The 15589-nt window shown below is 48.6% G+C and overlaps 1 protein-coding gene across 3 annotated transcripts in view; it reads left to right on the forward strand.

Annotated features, from left to right (window-relative positions):
- Nrp2 (neuropilin 2) overlaps window positions 1-15589 on the forward strand; it is a 114697-nt gene that overhangs the window by 62583 nt on the left and 36525 nt on the right. For all 3 annotated transcript variants that reach the window (XM_036172725.1, XM_036172726.1, XM_036172727.1), the window contains exons 10-12: window positions 468-612; window positions 4565-4681; window positions 7680-7820. In XM_036172725.1, coding sequence (XP_036028618.1) covers window positions 468-612; window positions 4565-4681; window positions 7680-7820 — 403 coding nt within the window. The remainder of the gene's footprint in view (window positions 1-467; window positions 613-4564; window positions 4682-7679; window positions 7821-15589) is intronic.

Consider the following 15589-nt stretch of genomic DNA (forward strand, 5'->3'; position numbering starts at 1 on the left):
ACTGTTGGCCATTGGGATCATATTGGTCCCATGCTTCTGGAGATTTAATAACCTGTAGGGCCTCATTCATGCAGGCAAGCATACCACCAACTGAGCTATATCCCTATCTCGTTCAGGTACCTTATACACACAGACATCCAAGTATTAGAAAAAAACACTTTTAAAATAAGGCAAGGAATCTGGACTGGTAGACACAGCCAACGCTGCCTTCCGTTCTTCCTGGCCAAGGTCAGCTTAAATCACATTTGGAGCTTAGATCTCCCCTGACAATGGCCACTCTAATGCTCCCTAATTTCCATATTTCGAGGTCCCTCGTGGACTTCTCCAAATGAACAAAGACCTTGGTTTGAAATGAAGTCACATAATGGTAATGCCTCACAAATCAACCACAATGTGAGGGTGTCGGGTGGGGAGAGGTGAGTGGGGAGCATTTCTACTGGAGGGCTGAACAACTTGTCTCCCCATAGCTGTTTGAAGGGAACATGCACTATGACACTCCCGACATCCGAAGGTTCGATCCAGTTCCAGCACAATATGTGCGGGTGTACCCAGAGAGATGGTCACCAGCAGGCATTGGGATGAGGCTAGAGGTCCTGGGCTGTGACTGGACAGGTAAGGGGGACTTCCTCTCCATATCTTGCTCACTTGGTCTTGTGATCTTGGTATCCTGGGAGGGGACAGGGGCAGTCAGCCTTTCACCAAGCTAAACATCACAGTATACCTATTGTATTCTCGGACCACCTCTGAACTTGGAGACGTCTCTCAAGGGAAGCATCTTGTCCTTTGTCAAGGATCAGTTCAGCTCCTCAACATGAGTCTCTCAAAAAACAAGTCATAACCACCCACCACCCACCCAAATTCAATTAGACCCCAGCTCTTCAGGCCAGGGGGCTGTGGCTGTTGATTTAGGAAAGAAAAACCCTCTCATGATAATAAAGTAATCGGTTTATGTCTGAATCTGGCCTCCAGATGTCAGAGGCTCAGAGACAGCATTTTTGCTTTCAAAGCCACATCTGTAAAAGGCATTTATTTGCTCAGGAGGGACAATGGTGCAAGGATGCATCTCTCCAGTGTGTAGCCCATGGTCTTGCTCCTTCCTGCCCTACCTACCAGGTGGCATAGGCCTGGGGCAAGTGTCTCCATGAATTTTCCCTGTGAGGGTGAGGCCCCAGAGCTCACCCTCCCCCTGACTGGTTGCTGAAGGAGGGAAGATCCTACCCTTCCTTGCCTCTGGCCACTAGCCCTGCTTCTTCCGCAGAGCTGGCACAGCCTGCCAGAATGAGCTTTTGGGGAGCCGCCTGGAGCTCAGGGCCCCACCCAGTGCCAGCAGGAACCACCAGCAGGCATAGCTCTCCTGCCACTCCCCACCAGGGCCCCATGCATCCCCATTTTCCTGTCTGCTGTACCTGTCACTGGCTCAGGCAACAGGATGGCATGAAGGATTAATAAGGGCATGTCAGAGAAGTGCTTTTGGCTCCTGGGGAGAAAAGTGCTGCCTATGAGCGGGCTACAAGTGAACAGAGGAATCCTGTGCAGACGTGCAGGCCAGGAAGGGGGCCCAAGTTCACCTCTAGGCTTGGAGGTGAAGACAGTTCCATGGAATCCATACCAGTAGGAAGACTCATCCCTCCTCCCCTGTCGCACACCACACACACACACACACACACACACACACACAAACACACACACACAAACACACACACACACACACTTGTAGGGATAAGGTTAAGTCCCCCAAAGTCTGAATGGTTGTCACCTGTGCCTCACAGATACTAAAAATCCAGCTCAGACACAAACTAGTTTCATTTACCCACCTTAGGGTTAGAGCAATAGAGGATCCAGAAACTTCTAGGCTAGTGGTTTCCAAACATGTTTGACCACGTACCTCAAGTTAAACTGAATCTCCATTGCAGCCATTTCAATTGACAAGCAAGCACACACATGTACACATATGGGGAAGTTCTTGGATTTTAGAAACAGATTGCTAAATTCAAGTCCTTCCTCAGCCGTCACTAGGTGCGGATCCCAGGACAAATGACTTCCTCTCTTACCTAGAAAGCGGGGATGGCATCAGTCTATCTCAAAGCCCCACAGCTGTTATGAGAATGGCATAGAGAGTATTGAGATTGCTGCCCAACACTGGCAAGCTGATTATAGTCAAATGTAGCAAGGAGGGATGGTCCAAGCTGTGCCCAACCTTACTAGGTGAGCACACCCTGAGAGATTACAGCTCGGAATTCCAAAAATCTGCACCCATTAATTGATTCTATGACCTAGAGCGTGATGTGTGGTCCAAAAACAAACCACAGAGCTAAGCCTACTGCCCTTTCACAGACTGGGAAACTGAGTTCCAGAAAGTCACACTTCCCTCTGGTCCCTTCTTTTCCTTCTGTACCATGCCTCTTCCCAGTCTGGCCTTGCTTTATGGCCAGCTGGACATTTGCTAGTGTCCTCTCCCTTCATTGCCCCTCCAGCCCCAACCTGCCCCAGACTGCCCTGGTGACAGCAACAAGTTTCCCATTTCAAAGCCCAGCCCTGCTCTCGCAAGATCTGAGTTGAGGCGTGTTACCCTCTGCCCAGACTCTGTGGCTTTGATGTCTCTGACATCTGGTTTTCATTTGGGAGGAACGCTGCTGTTTGGTGGGTAGTTACCTCGGAGCACCCAGTACAAACAGTGGGCACAGAGGCCAGCCCCTGCTTCCTTGCTTTCACTCACCCACCCTGGCCCCTCCTCACCTCATCAGCCCCTCATGGCCCTGGGGGCTTCACTTTATCTCCTCCCTCCAGCTGACCAGTTTCGCTTAAAACTTCCAGAAACAGTTCTTAGTACATATTCTGCAAGTCTCCCTTGGTTCATTTCTTTCCTTCTTTCCTCCTTTCTTCCTTTCTTGCCCCTCTCCCCCTCCAAAGGAAAACAGAAAATCTGAAGGGCTGGGCTGACCGGGTTCGGCTAAATCATGTGACAGGCCTGCTTCACCTGTTAGCCAGTGTGTTTGGGTTTCAAATGATTTCTCCTTGCCTTACCGCCCATAGTTAGCTTTTACAATTGAGTTTGAGACTCCATGACACAGTGACAAATTTGAACTCGCAAATTAGGACGCTTTGAGGTTATTTGCTGTTTACTTTGAGCAAAGGGCAGGCGCGGCAGTGGGAAACACGGAAGGTTATGTGCATAGTATTTAATAGCAGAAAGGTGGGAAGTCGACCGTGAACAGTCTTCTCAGCATATTTACCCATTTCCTCAGCTCCGGCTTTATTAAATAGTATCCTGAAGGGCACCCCACAAAGGCACCCAATCACATGCCATAGTGCAAAGGAGCACGCACAAAGACAGGAGGGTCAATGCCCTCGCTTCTTCAGGCATCTGATTGGAGGGCCGCTCTAGGATACACTCACTTCTCCACAACACCCAGGTTTCCAGAACTCTTCCCGCCCCACCCAGGGCCTGACTCACAGCCTCTTTCATTCCCCACATAGTTGATGAATGAGCAACGAGAAAACAAGTGAATGGATGGATGTGTGAATCACCTACCTGGCCCAGGTGAAAACGGGCTCCCTACAGCATGGCTAGACCTAGTCAGGTTTAGGGTGTGCTCCTTCTTCTAAGTTCTCATTGTTAGAAGCTCCCGGCATTGGTGATCCTGGAGATTTTACTAAGGGATGGTAGGCCTCTCTGGAGGTGGGGAGGGGATTTTGGAAGAGCTAGCCAGACTAGGTTATCTCCTCTCTGGGCCTCTCTGTCTTTGGAATCAAGTCATGGTGCCTCGGGTGACTCTTCGCCTGCCACCACTATCTACTACACCCCACTCCCACCCCACCCCATCCCACCCCCATCAGCTTCCCTGCAGAACGGGAACTATATCCAGTGGGTGTTTTAATTTGTCATACCTTGACCAGAAAGTGCAGCCCAAATTACTCCACCTAACCTCAGTCTCTTCAAATCCATAGTCCCATCTGGCCATGGCCACGAAACACCAACACGGAGTCTGGATTCGGGCTTCCTAAGCTGCAGTTTCACTTACAACTTTGGGGAACAAGTGCTTCTGATTATTTTATTGTAGGTGGGCTGGGGCCCATTTCCCACGTCACAGAAACATGCTTCAATAAGCATGGAGATTTTTCCATAGGTTTTGGTGGGCAGCATTCATTTTGATTGTGTGCCCTACCACACTACCCTCTTAACAGAATACCCAAATGTGGTTCAGCTCCACTTTGGGGGTCAACGTCATCCACCCCATGGCTGCCACATTTGTGCTGTCCTTGGGGAGCCTCCGGTGTGAGGTCAGGAGCATGGGTGTGTGCCCACGCCTGTTGCAGCTTCTTCGGGAGTTCTAGGTGGTTATCGTTCACCTGAAGGGACCCCCCACACACACACACCCCGTTCCTTCACCGACAGCTCACATGGGTGAATTCAGGTTGTGGGTAGGCACATCTATGAATCTTCCCTTTCCTCCTCACAAACTCGCACCTAGAAGGAGGATTTCTAGTTTTTGGTGTCTTCCCCTGCTGGGTTACAGTGCATCCAGCTACAGCAATTTTCTTCTCTCCCTCCACCTCCACACAGACTCAAAGCCCACAGTGGAGACACTGGGACCCACCGTAAAGAGTGAAGAGACTACCACCCCGTATCCCATGGAAGAGGATGCCACAGAGTGTGGGGAAAACTGCAGCTTTGAGGACGGTAAGGACTGGGACGGTCATCATATTTCATCTGGGATGGCATGGGTATGGACCAGACAGATGGCCCCTGATTGGGCAAGGACTTGAGAGACCTTGGGTTAGAGGTCCACATGAACTTAAAGAAGGCATCAGGGAGGTGCAAATACTCAGAGGCCTGAGGCAGTGGCTATTAGAGACACTTAGATACTGTAACAACTGGTATAGCCCTACAGATACAAACCCACTGCTAAGGTAAGGGCTTGATTTAGTGAAAGGAAAATCATCCCCAGCCTAAGAAGTAACAGCAGCAACAGCTTTTCCTGTTGGGATGTGTCTCTGTGGTACAGTCATATGAAGACCTGGTGTCTTTTTTAGGGGGAGGGTCATTGTCTGTGATAGCCAAGTTAGGCCATCAATTAACCAGGATCAATGCATTTCCCTGTGTCTTCACAATAATCTTGCTTTAGGAAAGTGTCATGGGGATGATTCTACCAGACTGTGTGCCACACCTTCTATGTGTCACACCACACAGGCCAGGGGCAAAGGCAGGGCATGAGGCATCCTCAGCCAGTCCTTCAAAAACCCAAGGGTTCCTAGTTTTTTGGATCATCTCTTCACATGGGAAATCTTTATTACCCTCATTTTGTCTTCAAAACATATCCAAGTTAGATAAGTCAGTAATTGGAAGATTCCCAAAGGCAAGTCCTATTTTTTAATGCTATTGTTCAGGTTACCCTATATTAGGACATTACTGATCAGCCACAACTTTCACAACACCTGGCATTTTGGGTTGGACTTTGAAGTTTGACAACCTCAATTTACAGTAAGTTACTGATCGTTAAATAAAATGAGGAAAGATTAGCAAGGAAGCTTGAGAAAGGGATGTAAAGATGGAGGAAACCCTGGAACCTGCTCACAGCCAGGGGGCAGCATAGGAAACTGCCTGGTGGTATGAATGGCTCCAAAACTTAGCCATTAATGGCACATGCCTTTAATCCCAGCACGAGGGAGGCAGAGCCAGGTGGAGCTCTACAAGTTCGAGGCCAGCCTGGTCTACAGAGTGAGATCCAGGACAGGCTCCAAAACTACATGAAGAAACCCAGTCTCGGGGGGAAAAAAAGAGGAGTAGGGGGAAAGCCAAAAATTAATGCTGAAATTGTGGGATTGAAAATGATAATTAAATGCATATGTTTTGGGGAGTGTGCTTTGGTATATTGTGTGGGTAGGGGACACTGTTGGTCAGGGTTAGCTGAATACAGAATCTTGACATTTTAATGAACTTGTTTTAGTTTCATAATGAGAAGTGGAGAATCTCCCAAGACATCTCTGAGACAGCGAGAGCTGAAAATGAAACACACACGGAGTTTAGGCATGGTATTAGATTCACAGAGTTAGCGTGTCAGGAGGCATGCGAATGGGGAGCCCAGCTGCGCAGCCATCCAAAGGAAAATTTAAGGGTTCTGCTGCAAAATTTCAGAAGTTTATTTTTAATATAATTTTACCGTTTACAGTGGTTTGTTTGATTTGAGGTTTCTTTGATGGTCCCTCCCCTTCTTTTTAGTAAAAGATCTTCTTGTGGAATTTGGTTCCTGAGATACAGTATGCGTATAAACATTACAGAGGAATTATGGTATATTGAATTACTCTGTATTTTTGAATGGAAAAATAGACATGTGGAGAAACTGTGGAGAGAAGGGCATGGTGAGGGCTGTAGACTGACTTTCCCAAGCCACAGGTTGATGCTTCTGTGATGGGTTCCATGTGTTTCCTTTCCAGTCCAGCTGACTTTGGCTAAGGGTGGGCAAACATTAAATGTTCCCTCTAGGGAAGGCGGGACACAAGTAGGTTCTGCTGGCAATCTGTGTCCTGCTGCTGAGATCAGCGGCACCCCTTGCTTCTAAGGCCAAGTGCCCTCCACCCCATGGAGGGCAATTTGTCTCTCCCAGCTGCTGTTGCCTTTAGACATCCTAACCAGCATTCTGAACCTTCCCCGTGGAAATTCTTCTTTGGGAACTTGGGAAAGGAAGTGAACAGGCCAAAGACCCCACTTCCTCTGGGCTGCTAGCTTTGCCCACCCTTTTCCTGTGTCTCTGGCAAGTGTCCAGATTTGGGTTCCCATTTTCTCTTCCAAGATTAGCATGAACTCATCCTGGGTTTTTAGATCTGGGTGGAACCCCAGAGAAAACCCACTTGGTTCCGCCTTTGGGCTCAGCTAGGTAAATCTCTAAAGTAGACAAGGTGAGCCATTATGTGGTCACTTTTTAGAGATTCCCAGAGAATGTGTTCGTCACCACCCCTGGGATCCCAGCCGTCAGGAGCTCTGCTCATGTACTGCAGAGTAACTGGGGTTACAGGCCTGAGCCACCAAGCCTAGCAGATCAAATTGCTTCCTATCTTACTCACCTTTGAGCTGAGCAGCTCCAAGGGTGACACCCCCTCATTCTCACTCCTAACACGTCAGATTGCCCACCTGACAATGCCCAACTATACCAGGCCCCTGAAATAAGGCATGTGTCACACCAAGAGGTAAAGGATGACAGACAAGCCAGCCTTGTTTCTGAGGTCACTTTCTTTGCCTCAGCCAGAAGTTCCCTGGCATTCAGGTCTCTCTGGGTGCTAGCGGGCTGCCCCATCACTTCTGAGAGCCAGGTTGGCAGGAGTTGAGATGATTCTCTTCGGGAGCCAGTGAGGCACTGGGGAGACATTCTTCTCTGGCATTTTAGGGAGCAGCAATTTTCACATTTGTCTGGTCTCCGAGGTAGACAGAGGAGGCTGGTTAGAGCCTGGAGCCATTTGGTGGCCTCATTTATAATTGCTTACTATGGGAACCACTGGCAGACTTGGCTTTTGTGCCTGGGAAGGATGAGACCAAAGCCTGACCCGAAAGCCAGCGATCGCCAAGACCAGTGAAGTGAACAGGCAAAGGGGACCCCTTCTTTCTCTGCCTCGTACTCAGGCCTTGGCTGGACGCTGGGCCCGCTTTGTTGGCCTATCTTTGGTTACTTTTCTTCTCCTTTTAGACAAAGATTTGCAACTCCCTTTGGGATTCAACTGCAATTTTGACTTCCCTGAAGAGCCCTGTGGTTGGATGTACGACCATGCCAAGTGGCTCCGAAGCACCTGGATGGGAAGTGCCAGCCCCGATGATCGAACATTTCCAGGTAAGGCAGTGGAAGCAGCCTATGAAAGATGGAAAGCCAGCAGCACACGGTTTTCGTCCTGACTCCCTTGCAAGCTTCCTAGCTTCCCACCACAGAGCAGTTTTCTGCTCCTGGCCCACAAACCACCACAGATGTCTGTGTGCACACTGGCTGGTCGGTGGTTCCTAGCCCACTCAGGATTTCAGCCCAACTTGAAGCTGCTAGTGAGGAAGAGAAACCAGGATCAATGAGAGAAAGAAATCACTGGGAGGTCCTTAGGAGATGCTGGGAGTCCACTAGTGTCCTCTTGTCCCCCTAGCCAGCACTGACAACTATGGCCACATGGCCTCTTGTCAACAACAAGGTATTGTTCCCAAAGTTGCTCATTGGGAAACCACTGCCCTTGATTCTGACTCATAGCTCTGTGGTTACCACCGCTCCAGGACTGAAATGCTGCCATGCACAGGGTGTGACACCGTGGATGGGATGCCCACGGGTGTGTCTTAGCAAAGAGCCAGCCAGGTACTTGGTCTATGAAGGAGACTTGGCCCCCCAAAGCCAGATCTCAGAAGCCCGTCCTGGCACTGTAGATAGACACGGCTTTTAGCCCCTGTGAAGGAGGAAGGACAAAGGTAGTTGCTGGCTCTGCCGTCACCTGCGCTAACAGTTGCCTTCTGGAGATGTTTTAGCAATAGGCTTTCCAGGGACTGAAACAAGAATCCCAAACTTGCTCCATGAGGTGCGCCTCATTCAATGGTAAAAATATTCTCCCCACTGTTCAGTGAGCCACAGACATAGGAGGTGGAGCCCAGACTCGCAGTAGGGGGCTTGGGGAGTGTATTTCCACAGTACAGATACAGAATATACTGAAATGATTAGGAAATGTCGAGTTGGGGGTGTTTATTATTTTCCTTTTTAATGTAATTGAATATAACCCTGTGTCATTTAATTTTTAATAACGATTATATTTAATTGGCTTGTAAAGCTCCAGAATTTAACAAGTGGCGGTCACAAGCCAGTACGCCTTGGTCCAAAACACTCTGATTAGCTTTCAGTTTTCAGACACCTCCTGCCTGGACCTCAGATGCCCATAAATAAGCCTTAGGGAGAAAAGGGGGTTATTTCTGGAAATTTAGCAGGCTGGATATTGGTGGCATGCTCTGGGAAAAGGCTAGAAAATGAAAGAGGAGGGACCCTCCCACACTTATTGGCTTCTTCAGAGCTGCCCTCACTCAAAGTGCTGCTGGTGCCTCCGGTCCCTAGGAGTTCAAGGAGGGAGGAAAGCTCTAGAAGAACACTTGGGGCCAGTCTCCTGCCATGGCCCGCCCTTGCTTTCCCAGAGGGTCACAGCGTCTGCTCTGAAGAAAAACATTTTCATATTTCAAGTGTTTATCTCTTCAGCCTTTGAGTGCCGGCTCAGAGAGATTTGTATCTGAGGATCACCACAGCTTCAGGCTCAGGAGAGAGAGCACTTACCCCAGTCCCAGCTCTAATCCCCACCCCCTCTCACTCTCTGCAATAATGTTTAATTAATATAATGAGCCTCCTGCACGTTGGGGGAAAAAATACTTATTTTTATAACCCAGCCTGCATTTTTCATTTCATTTTCTCTCCGCTGAGACTGGGTCCAATTAATTGGTGGTTTTTCCCAGCCCCCATCTTTGTCTGAATGTAGGAAAGGTGAATGGGGTATATATGTGTATGTGTTTAGATTTTTGTCTGAATGAGAGAGAGGGATTGGGGGAGTGGTTCTACGGTGCAGCTCGGCTGAGGCACTTTGAATGAAGGATTGTACACATGGACTCTGGGGGTGGGGGTGAGGGGGTGAGGGCAGGAGGATTTATCATTTCTTATCCAGGGCCCACTTTCAGGCCTTTCTAATCCTCAGGCCTCCCCTTCCTACGTTTCTGAGGGTGTCTGAAGCTAGCCCCACCTAGGCTACAAGGCCACCGGTGAGCAAGGATCCGTTCTGGTACAGCTTAGGCCACCTCCCCTCTGCCATAGCCTCCTGTCTGCACCTCCCCCCACTTTGTTCAGAACTCACCCTCACCTGAATGCCTGGTGCCTTGACTTGCTACTGGTTGGGAATTGTAGTCTTTGTCTTCATTTCAGCTGATTCATTACACTCTGCAGTTTGGGAGGGCTTTTCGGAGCAGGCTAAGGAAAGTGGGCATCGCTCCAACCTTTGGCTGAATAGATGGGGACCGAAAAAAATTAGGGCCATCAGGAACGACTGGGCCTAGTGTTGAGGAGGAAACAGTTATTCCCCTTTTCCAGAGCATCACTGAAGTTTAGGACAGCGACCTTTGTGACCTAACTCCGGGGAAACAAAGTCACAATGCTGGTTGTTCTCAGAACCCTTCCCTTTATCTTCGGATGATTAAAAAGCCCCGTCTTCTCCATTTCCCACTGTCCTGCTTACAAAACTCCACATCACACTGTAAACAGAAAACAGACACCTTGCTGTTTGGGGTGGTCCCTTCTTGTTTTTTTTTAAAAAAGATGGGGGGCAGTGCGCTGAAGGAAGCAGTTGGGAGAAAGGAAACAGCTGTGCTGGACTCGGGGCGGGGACACTGCTAATGGGTGCCGCATGGCTGACGCCTGGCCCCAAACCTGAGAGCCACGGTGTCACCCTACTTTGCTCTTCCACAAAGGGACCAGACCCACTGTTCTCCGGAAGTGTGCAACACACTTCGCCCCCTTCGTAAGAAGGTAAACGGAAGTCATTGCATTTTAGAAAGGAGGCAGCTCAGTGAGGGATGAAGGGAAAGCAGGGCGGGGAGAGCTAGCCATGTTGAAACACAACACAGACCGTTGGATCACGAGTGTCCATGGAAACTACTTACATTGCTTAGATATTTTTCTGACTGAGCTGTTTTCTCCTGTCCTCGTTCCTTTTTCTGCTCCCTTTTAAGTCCGCAATTAGTTCTGTCCCTTTGGCTGGTGGTAATGGCTGCTCTGGGCTGACAAGACACCCACTGGTTTCAGTCCACGGTTTTTGTTTTTCAACATCGTCTTTCAAGCCGCTCAGAATTTCTTTTTTTAGCTCTTGTGGCTGTGCTGCCTAGAGTGTGATCATACCAACCCAACCCACCCCCCAGGAGGGAGCGGGGACGTGTTCCAAACTCAGTGACCCCTGGTGGTAGCAGAGGAGCCTGTTCTACCCTGTGGGACCAGCCACTTTGCCTTCCCTCTGAAGCTACAATGTGTGCTCGTAGTAGAACAGGCATATTTTCTACAGACGTACTCTGACACTTGGACCATAAACAGAGTTCCGTGGATGAGCAGCGTTGGGTCTATATAGGAAGGACACAAGCATTCCTTGAGATGATAGGGTGGGCCTGGTATCCAGCTCTCCCGGGTTGGGTAAGGAGCCCCCAACTGTGGCTATTTCTATCATCGTTTTTAAGGAGTTAAAGTTGTTTCAGCCAATTATTCAGTTCTGCTGCTGTGACACTGGTCCTTTTCCACTGTCCATACGTGGAACACGTCAGCATCACAGAACTGTATTAGACAATCCTGCCATGGCATCTTTGGACACTAGCACCGGAATGAGCCCCCAATCCTTGGTTGAGGCTTCTGTAACTTGGTTTTTAGTGAAAACCAAGAAGCAAGAAGTTAGGGAGATGGATTTACCTAAGTCGGTTGTACTTGATGGCTGTGTATTTTCCTGTGTGTGCTACTCTGTCTCCCTCAGCAACCATGGGGAAATAACCAAGGAACATAGCATTAAGGACTATTTGGTGGTCACACAGAAATAGTAAACTAAGTAAGTAGTAATACCAATAGTATCAATAGCTGTTGTTGTTATGATCATTATTATTGTCAAGAATGAGATAAGACCTGGGCCTGATGGTGTCGGCATGTAATCTCAGCTACTGGAGAGGCTGGGGCAGGAGGACTGAAAGTTTAAGGTCTGCCAGGGCTACAGAGTGAGTTCAAAACCAGCTTAGGCAGCTCAGCAAGACCCTATCCTAAAAGACAAAGAAAAATGAGAGCTGAGGTTGTGGCTTAGGGGCAGAGTGCTTGCCCAACATCTGGGAGTGCCTGGGTTCAATCCTGAGCACCACTGCGGGGAGTGGTGGGGAAAGAGGAGAAGGAGATAAGACCACAGATTAACAGGATTCTGCCCAGGCAGCCTCCTGATGGTGGTCCAAGTGTGATCCGGGATGTGTGCCCTTTCACTCTGGAATATGTGTGCTCTTTTAAACATTGACTGACCTTGTGAAGGGCGATTACAATGTTCCTTTACTTCACTGACTAAAAGCCATGAAAGCATCTAAAGAAAACAGGCAAAGCCTCCTTAGACTGGGGCACCATGGTGAAGGGAGCTTTGCCCAGCTTACAGCAGGGATTGAGACAACAGTGCCTTTGCTCGGGGTTCAAAGGCAAGCTCAAGTGGGAGAAGCCAAGAATCTAAACATTCGGGGTTTACACATGTTGGCTGTCCCTTCAAATGCGAGTAGCAGACCCTGCTAATTTCTCACTGGGGCTGTTTTGATGCAGACTCGGTTGCTGATAAACTCCAGCAGAGTGGGAGACCAGAGCCCTGATGCACCCTGTGTGTTCAAGAGAGAGGATAAAGGGAGCTGTGCCAGAGTGTGTTCAGTACAAATGCATAGAGAAATCAAAGGAAATCATTGATGGATGAGCTCACAATGGGCTTGATTTTTGACAGTAAGCTAGCCATGACTCTGACTTTAACAAATCTCTCTCTGAGCTCCGAAGATCAGATGGCAGCTGGCAACTCGGATACTCGATGGCCTCAGTTCAGTGGTTCTCAACAGATTCTCGTGCTGCAGCGACCCACCCCCCAATCATGACATTATTTTTGTGGCTACTTTGTAACTGTAATTTTGCTACTGTTATGAATAGTAATGCAAATATCTGATTTGCCATCCCTTTGAAAGGATCATTCACCCTCTCCATGGGGGTCTAGACCCACAAGTTGAGAACCACTGCCTCCAACTGAATCGCCTTCAGAGGAGGTTGCTGTCGGTTTGTCTGGGGCATAGCCCTTGCAAATTCAAGGACAGAAAACTGGACCCTGATAGACTGTTAAAGGGTAGGAAGAGCTGAGGTAAAAATGAGCAGTAGTCAAGGGCTAATTTCAACTAGAAAAGGAAAGGATGGAGGCCTCTTGTAAGATGGGCGGAAAACATCCCCAGCTTTGTGGGAAAAAATGACAAAAGAGAGAAGCTGCTATCCTGTTTTTTCTGAAAATCACGAGGGACCGAGTTGATAACGAGGTGTCAGAATAAGAACAGAGCTATCTAGAAGGCAGAACTGTATGTGGAAGCTGACACATCCCCCTGCACCCCCCCCCCCAAAAAAAACAAACAACAACACATCTCCAGGTAGCTGCCTGCAAGAACTAGCCAGACTGAAAACTTCAATGTCCGTGGAATGTTCTATCATAAACCTTGAAAACATCCTGCTGAGTTCATCCAAAGCCAATGTTTCCCTTAACTGGTTGTTAATTTGAGGACCTTAGCAGAGATAGACTGACCTTGGGAGGCCAGCTGAGGGGCTGACTCATGTTGTAAGTATGACCTATACTAAGAGACTGCATCTCCTGCTTCGCTAAATATTCCTTCAGATGGTGGTTGTAGCGGGAGGGCAAAATGCTAGCCAGGAGATGTGTGCGAGGGACAGATGGCGTGCTTGGCTTTGCAATAGCCAGGAGGCTCACGCTGGTGATTTATTTTAGGGTTGGTGAAAGGGGAGTAGACACAATTGAATTCATTGCGATTGGGCCAACCTCAGTCACGTGTCCATAGGACACTCAAGCAGCTGAAGCCAGACGGGACCATAAATCGCCAGGTGAACTATCAAGAGACGCTTCTTGAGACAGCGTCAGGTGAAACACCTGAATGACCCTGACCTCTGCACTTCCTCTCTGCCCTTTCGAACCCGTGTTGTTCATTCCCATCTGATTGTTTTCTCTGTCTCATTGACAACAACAGACGTTCTGAATCAAAGGATGCCTCCCAAATATGTCAGGTCCAGGAGCTCAGGGATTGTATCTTGGGGACATTATTTCTTCATTCTCTTTCGGCAACACTAAGCGTATTTCCTTTCCACTCTTTTTTGTGAGATGCTATCCGTTGCCAGTGTCCTAGCCATCAAACCCGCAACAAGAAGGCAATTTCCAGCAGGCAGGGCTGGGTCTTAGCTGGCCAGGTGTCGTATTAGGGCAAAATTTCGACATTCTAAAGGGTTCCTCCGTAATGACCAAGGAAATTTGTAAAACAAGCCTGTCCCCATGCTCTGCCAACTCTTCTTTCTATCAGGTAGTTGGCAACCACTGTGAACTCCCTTAGTATCTAGCCAGCCATGGTAGGCCATAAGTTGGGATGTTTCCGAATGGCCTTCACTTTCAGAATGCGTTCAATCTCAGTATCTTGTATGCATGTCAGGACTTAGGAGAGATGAAGTACTTAGTTCCAAAGGGTCAGTGGAGACCTACAAAGACCCAGGAAAGGGACAGTTAAAGGGACTAGGGTTGTGTTTCCCTGTGAAATACATACTAACAGTCTTGATTCTCTCTCTCTCTCTCTCTCTCTCTCTCTCTCTCTCTCTCTCTCTCTCTTTCCATCCTTCCCTTGCTACCTTTTCTTCCCTCCCACCTCCTCTGTGTGTGTGTGTGTGTGTGTGTGTGTGTGTGTGTGTGTGTACCACAGTGTACAACCTCTAATGTCAATCCTTACGCAAGTCTTGTTTGAGACAGTGTTTGTTCACTAGTCTACCTCAGGCTAGCCCAGAAGCTTTTCCATCGTTTCTCCACGTAGGGAGGGGTACATTACAGGTAGATTTACACACACCTGATTTTACCTCAGTTTGGGGGAACCTGAACTTGGGTCATCAGGCTTGTGAGGCAAATTCCTTGTTTATTTAGCCAACCACCCAGCCCCCTGGACTTCTTAATACCTTATGAGTCAAAGTGCTTCTAAGTCAGAGGACAGAAACTGGCCGTACTCCATCAGGGATGGATGGAGGAAATGTGTTCACAGGACAGCAGGAGATGTCAAAATGAATTTGAGATGTTCTTGACAGTTGGGGTTGTGGCCTGGGGAACACATTGCCAGTGTGGCCTGTGAAAGACCTTTCTGAAGAGAAGAGTGGATGGAGTGGTGACAGGATGGTTCTGAATACCTCCTCTGGCCCATGCTAGTAGCCACTTGGGGTCCCACTCAAGATCCCAGACAGTATCACATTTTATTGCATCTTCTATAGATGATCACAGAAGATCTGTAGTGAGTGGTACTGTCCATCACAGCTGGGAGCTGGCTGGTTCCTGGAGTTGAGACAGGTCTTGGAAATCATCTTACTTCAAAGACTGTCAATACCCTCCTTGGATTAACCTATACTTCCTTTACCATCTTGCACTGGCTTCCCCGGGTTAACGGTGGTCTTTGGCCTGTGGGAGGCAGTGTGTGGCTCTCTTTTAGCCCTGTTAGCATACAAAGTGCTTTACAGGGCCCATTCTTACAACCTTGTGCAGTAATGCCACTATTATATCCATTGTACAGATGGAAAGACTAAGGCTTTCAAAGGTTTAAAGCCTCCAGCCAGGATTCTGCCCCAGGTGACAATGAGCGAGCAAGTTTGGGTTCAGATCCTGCTTTCATCACTCTGTGGCATTGGTCCTGGAAAGATGACCTCACATCCCTGAGCCTCAGTTTGATTTCTGAAAATGGAGAAAATAAGCTTGATGTGGAGTAGGGCATGTTTCCAACCCCAGGATTTGAGAGGAGCGGGCAGGAAGATCATGAATTCAGGGCCAGCCC

The sequence above is a fragment of the Onychomys torridus genome, chromosome 23 (genome assembly GCF_903995425.1).
Source record: "Onychomys torridus chromosome 23, mOncTor1.1, whole genome shotgun sequence".
NCBI classification, from domain to species: Eukaryota; Metazoa; Chordata; class Mammalia; order Rodentia; family Cricetidae; genus Onychomys; species Onychomys torridus.